The following is a 6,162-nucleotide window of genomic DNA, read 5'->3' as shown; positions in this document are numbered from 1 at the left end:
GAGGCATGGGACAATGGATTGAACAACCCACATGTACGTGATGGGGTGGGAGAGGGAGGCATAGGACAATGGATTGAACAACCCACATGTACATGATGGGGTGGGAGAGGGGAGGCATGGGACAATGGATTGAACAACCCACCTGTGACGGAGTGGGAGAGGGGAGGCATTGGACAATGGATTGAACAACCAACCTGTGACTGGGGGTGGGAGAGGGGAGGCATGGGACAATGGATTGAACAACCCACCTGTGACCGGGTGGTAGAGGGGAGGCATTGGACAATGGATTGAACAACCCACCTGTGACGGGGTGGGAGAGGGGAGGCATGGGACAATGGATTGAACAACCCACCTGTGATAGGGTGGGAGAGGGAGGCATGGGACAATGGATTGAACAACCCACTTGTGACGGGGTGGGAGAGGGGAGGCATGGACAATGGATTGAACAACCCACCTAGCTGTGATGGTGTGGGAGAGGGAGGCATGGGACAATGGATTGAACATGCAACTCACCGAGTGATGGGGTGGGAGAGGGGAGGCATAGGACAATGGATTGAACAACCCACCTGGGGGCGTGAGTGGGGCATGGGACAATGATTACCCAATAACATTCACTGTAGTGATTTTCACTGGAGCATATGGTGCAACCGCCTTAGGCAATTTCAGCACCACTGAACATTGGTCTGACTGCCTCCCTTCCTCTCACCCTCATCTCAACTTTCCCATGGTCCATGAGATTGGTAGGCCTATAGTATATCAAAACATTCACTAAATATGAAAACAACCACTTCTTGGTATATCGTAGGGTCCAAGTGATCATCTCGAACAAGTTCATTAGATAAAAATAAGTGGATGGTACCGTAGGTTGTAATTATCCAAGTGGGTTCGAAGACCCCCCCCCCCCCCCAAGTGCTCTCCGATGTCTCTCCTGTCCGATAAGACTACTTGAATAGTCTCTTCAGTAGTGATACCAATTCTAGTAATGACACATGATCTTGAAAAGGCCGTGTCGGCGCGTAAGAGAAATCCCTGAATATCCGTACTTGTTTCCAAGTGTCGGCCTACAGTACAGAGATGGTCGTCTGAAAAAGTTAGGCTTCTGGAGCTCCCACAGAATTCACCATGCAGAACTTTTTGCAGACTTGGCACAATACTGTACATTCATTATGATTCGGAAATGAACCTCAACGGGAGAAGTTTGATCCACATGTTTCGCTATGTTATAGGTATTGACACATTAAAACCAGTACACCAGTTTTTCCTATTTGCTCCCGGTCCCAACACCCTTTCCACCCCTCCTTCGTAACCTACCCTCTCACATTCCATGATATGAATGATCATGTTCAACGTCGCTATAGTACATTTGCTTTAAGTTAAACTATAAGCTGGTTGGTTGGTTGGAAAAAACATTCGTACAGTAAGCAAACATTGGCTGTAAAGATTGAGTAAACTCAGCAATGGCGCCAGCTCAAAGCTTTAATTTCTTGTAATGTAAGTAACACAGGCATGTGTTTCACATGAATTCAGACATAAATCCATCACTAAAAGTCGGTTAATTATTGATCCTTTTACACCCTAACTTTCATCTGTTGATTCCGAAGAGAAACCTGCCTTATAAACTAACTACTCAAGACAGTCTACGAAACTGTATACTGCACGCGCGACGCGTTACGTTAGTTACTAACAAATATGACGTCATGCCAAACGGAAGTACGAAAACGTAATCGTCTGGCTCGGCCGCGGGAAATATTACACCGTAAATAAAGACGTACCTGGATCTGCTGAATCAGAGCCGACGTGAAACGAGCAGCTCAACGAACGGTACATTGTGTGTGTAATTTGTGAGACTGTCCAGATGTGAAATCATCGATAAAATTGATAGGTTTTGCCTAGGTGGAGAAAATTCCGCTTTCCTTATTCGTCGAGCACGAAAATAATTAAAAACTTTTTTTGCGTTTTTAGAACAGCTTGTTGTTAATTGGCGGAGAGATAACAGCGCATTCGACAGTTTTTAAGTGAATGGTAAATTCGAACGGTCACATTTGTTTTATCCGCAGGTTGCAGTGCGGGTCTTGTGTGCCTTTTCTGTTACTCACCACAGTGTAGCGATTTGGACTGTGGCAACCGTACGTTGTCGCCGTCTCATGGTCTGCTATAAAGTAATTTTTGTAGGAACAGAATAGCAACCAGATTTTGCTGCTATAACTTTGTGTAATTGACCTACCATCAATATTTCGTCTCAATCTTTTTGAAGTTCGAACGTGTCTAGCAACGTGTGATAATTTGTTTAGCTCGGAGGAGACACGTGTAAACGTACGACATCAGTACAAGGCCTAAAACCTATTCCATTGAAAGAATTTCGGTTTTGCTTAGCCTAGTGCTTCCTAAATGAGACTATCGTTTCGCTTTTAATATGAGTTCTTCCATGTTGGGAAAGCCAGTAGCCGGGAGCTTGGCGACAGCACCTGGACTTTATCTTCTGTACAAACTATATGAACTAAAACAGCGATGTAAAGAAGACCGTAGTTCGTCCACAACCGATACCACTGATGATAAAAAGTCGTTAACAGAACGAGAGTTGATCCTTCTCAATAAGAAAATAGTAAGTCCTTTACCCGTTAGTGGCTGACTAAGGCTACAAGTAGGCCAATATGTTCAAGACCTAACACTACTACATAGTTACCAGAAACTTTGGAGCACTTGGGTAACCATTTCTCCGGCTCTTTCCCTACTAATTAGGATAAGTCGTTTGTCTTACTTAGCTTAGGTGTAACGCTACGTACTACGCTATAGGCGTTCACTTTGCAAATAGACTAGTTTCGCTAGTACAATACAGGTATACAAATCAAATATTCAGTAAGAAATTGCTTAGGCATAGGCTATAGGTTAATATTAATGGATTACAAAAGCTAGAGTAATAGAGACCAAGAGCAGATAAGATGGTAGCTAGGGAACAGAATCATCTTACATGGATTGCCTGTGTGGTAAAATTCATTTGATTTGGCTGAGTAAAGCAACAAAAACAGAAAAAAAAATATATAGTCACACCCTTGTTCTGTTAAAGCTTGAAAGATATGACTGTTGGTTAGTGGTGTCCACTAGTATAAGGACAGACAATCCTGCAATACAGTACGCTAGCTGACCACCATCCTACCTAACCTTATGCTGGACATATCAATGTCAAGCAGTTTTAATAAAAGTATTCCACCCAAAACTATCAACTTTGATATTGTACCAAATCTTTCAGACCCACGCAATTTTTTAAATGTTTATTGTACATGTATTGCACTGGCTTGCATAAATAAATATGTTTATATATATATGTATTTATCACTGTGCAAGACAAGTACAATTTCAACCTGTTAATCTTTTCTTGCTTCATAATAATATTTAAAGATGTACTCATTTATTCTGTACAAAATATGTAAGTGTTTGTGAAATAAGTAACCTGCAGGGTTTTTCAACAAGCTTCCAAACAAGCAGGTGCTTATAGCAGTCTTTGTTGCCAATTATCATGTCAACTAGAATACACTGTTTAAGAGATTGACGGTAATTGTTTGGTGGGCCTCAGTTACAGTTTATGACATGTTCATTCCTTCTGCTATATGCAAAAATCTTGACAATTTTGAAAATTGCTGTTTATAAAAAAATGCATTTTGCATCAGATAAATTACTTCATTTTGATATAAACGACAAAAAAAAATTAATTTTTATAATTTTTAAATTAAATTATTTTTTCAATAGTTTTGGTAACCATAGTTTGGTTGGTGATAAGGAGATGTGGGGATATTGCATAATTTGGTAAGTAAAGTTATGTTAGGTACTGTGCACACCAACAACGATAACTCTACAACCAAACAGAAAATAATTACGTATGTTCCATCTTGTTACTTCCTTGCTAATAAGCACTTATGTGGAACACAAATTGCAGGAAATTACATGAATCAAACACATTACACATCAAAATTCTGTTACATAAACCTTATTATGATATAAAAAAATACAATCAGGCAATTAATACAAGCAGTTACTGGAATCCTATCAAACTGGTGAAATAAAGTGACATGAGACTGCAAGCTTCTAAGATCCTGTACTAGATTTAAATAAAACTGTTAGCAAACTGCTTATCCACTAAAGAGCCTGTGTAAGAGAATGTGTAAAAGTAAGTTGGCCTGACGTTTCGATCCTAGCAGGATCTTCTTCAGAGGCTAGAATTTATCCAGAAGATCCTGCTAGGATCGAAACGTCAGGCCAACTTACTTTTACACATATATACAGTACAGATTAACAGAACTTACCGTAGAATCATTTAGAGTTCAACTTTTTTTGTGTAACAGATTTGAAGGCTCTCAAGTTTGATTAGAGCTCATGAAATACTATGCTACCTATGTAAAAATATATACATCTTTTACACATGTATAGCAATTTGACCAATTTTTCATAGCATTTTCCAATGTGATAAGTACTTAAAAATATCTACTGCCTAAAATCAAGTTCCTACTGGCAACCCAGCTGTGTTCCTGAATTACAGTACATAGCTACTGTACTGGCTTAATTATGGGAGCAACATAATACGATTTGCTGATAATAAGCAGTAGAACAGGGCCTATGTTGGGTACGGAAATCGGAAAACTGTGTGAAAAGTTGTCAATGACAATGACAACCATTTATATCCAGCAAGTTTGTACAGAACATGAATGTTTAACAAAGTTTAAAAAGATATTTGGATATACAATACAATCTAGAGAGACAGGTACAAAGAAAGAAAAACAACATTCATCATGATAATTTATATATATATTTAAGCTATACAAATGCATGGAAAAGGAGAGAAAAACAAAAGCGCAATGCTGATAGAATGTTTTCCCCATTTTGAATATGATAAATATATACATATACTGGAGAAAAATTGGTGAAAGGAACAAAACTACAAAACAAAAATTAAATAAATTGTGAGAAATTGTGAGAAATATTGTTGAAAAATTGTGTGCTTTTTGTTAGTTGACGATTGTTACCCTACTTATCATGTGATCATAGATTCTTAATGTCTAATGGCAGAAAGATACAAGTGCCCTTTATTTCTGATGGCAAAAGGTGAAATCCACCGGCATTCAGCCAGTAAAGTAGCCCAACTCGTTGCTTGGATTCCATTTGGTAAAATTGAGCGTTTCATATCAACGGGTTGCAAAATTTCAGCTGAGGCGTCTTCGAATGATCATCACTTCACAATACAGAGCTGGGTTTTATTTTGTGAATGATTCTCTCAAAAAAGTTTGCTGAGATTTGCAATACATTAGAATTTGATATTACATTGCAGAGGATCAGTTATTTTGTTGGAAATTGGGAGTCCAACCGCGTGATTAATTATTGCTTTCTTCAAAATTTGAATAAAAACGGTTCTAATTCAGCAAGATATAAGCCTATGTCATGTATATATTACATTTGACCTTAATGTTGTTCAGTTTTCATAAAAATATCAACAACAGCATCAATCAACAACAGAACTACTTCGCCCTTTCATAAATGACTTACCGACCTTTTGATCTTTTCTTGAATTTTCCTACACATGTAAAGATCGAAATTTACATTTCAAGTCCTTACAAACTCTGCCCACCCTTCTGTCAAAAGTACCCCGACAGATTTTCTATTTTTTATTTTTTTTATTTGTCTTTATTTCTTTTTTTCCCATTGCCAGAGAGGCCTTCCCAGGGAAATTGAACGTTTTGCATGGTACATAAAAAAAATGTAAGCCATAAATAAATCTTGATGTTTAGGAGAGGGTACCTTCGAAATCATAAAGTAGGAAGCTTAAAAGGTTTTCGGTTAGAAAGATTGTCTTCGTATTTCCGAGGTTTAATCAATAGCTGTCTGTAAGCAGCCTCACAGTTCATCAGCTCCACAAATGTAGCGTTAGGAAGGAAAGACCATGGCGAGAATTGAAAAGGCAGCACATTTAAGAAAATATTAATCTAATATTTACCCCGAATTTCACTTTCTCTTCCCAAGTGATTTTGTCAGACAATTGTCACGTCACCTTACAAGGCCGTCGTCCTAACAACTTGGCATTTAACGGAGGGAAATGTTCAGCTACTTCTGAACAGCCTTCCTCTATTCAAAGTCCTACGAAACTATATCCTGACGTAGTTGGCACACACAAGATTC

At 38.7% G+C, this 6,162-nt stretch overlaps 1 protein-coding gene across 1 annotated transcript in view; it reads left to right on the top strand.

The window, feature by feature from the left end:
• The first annotated feature begins 1,714 nt into the window (after nucleotides 1-1,714).
• LOC139958718 (uncharacterized) overlaps nucleotides 1,715-6,162 on the top strand; it is a 30,772-nt gene continuing 26,324 nt past the window's right edge. Inside the window, exon 1 of the mRNA XM_071956012.1 lies at nucleotides 1,715-2,602. Within this exon, the coding sequence (XP_071812113.1) occupies nucleotides 2,414-2,602 (189 nt within the window). The 5' untranslated portion in view covers nucleotides 1,715-2,413. The remainder of the gene's footprint in view (nucleotides 2,603-6,162) is intronic.

Source organism: Apostichopus japonicus, chromosome 18 (assembly GCF_037975245.1).
Source record: "Apostichopus japonicus isolate 1M-3 chromosome 18, ASM3797524v1, whole genome shotgun sequence".
NCBI classification, from domain to species: domain Eukaryota; kingdom Metazoa; phylum Echinodermata; class Holothuroidea; order Aspidochirotida; family Stichopodidae; genus Apostichopus; species Apostichopus japonicus.
Note: the sequence above shows the minus strand (reverse complement) of the source record. Positions and strands in the feature narration are given on the sequence as shown.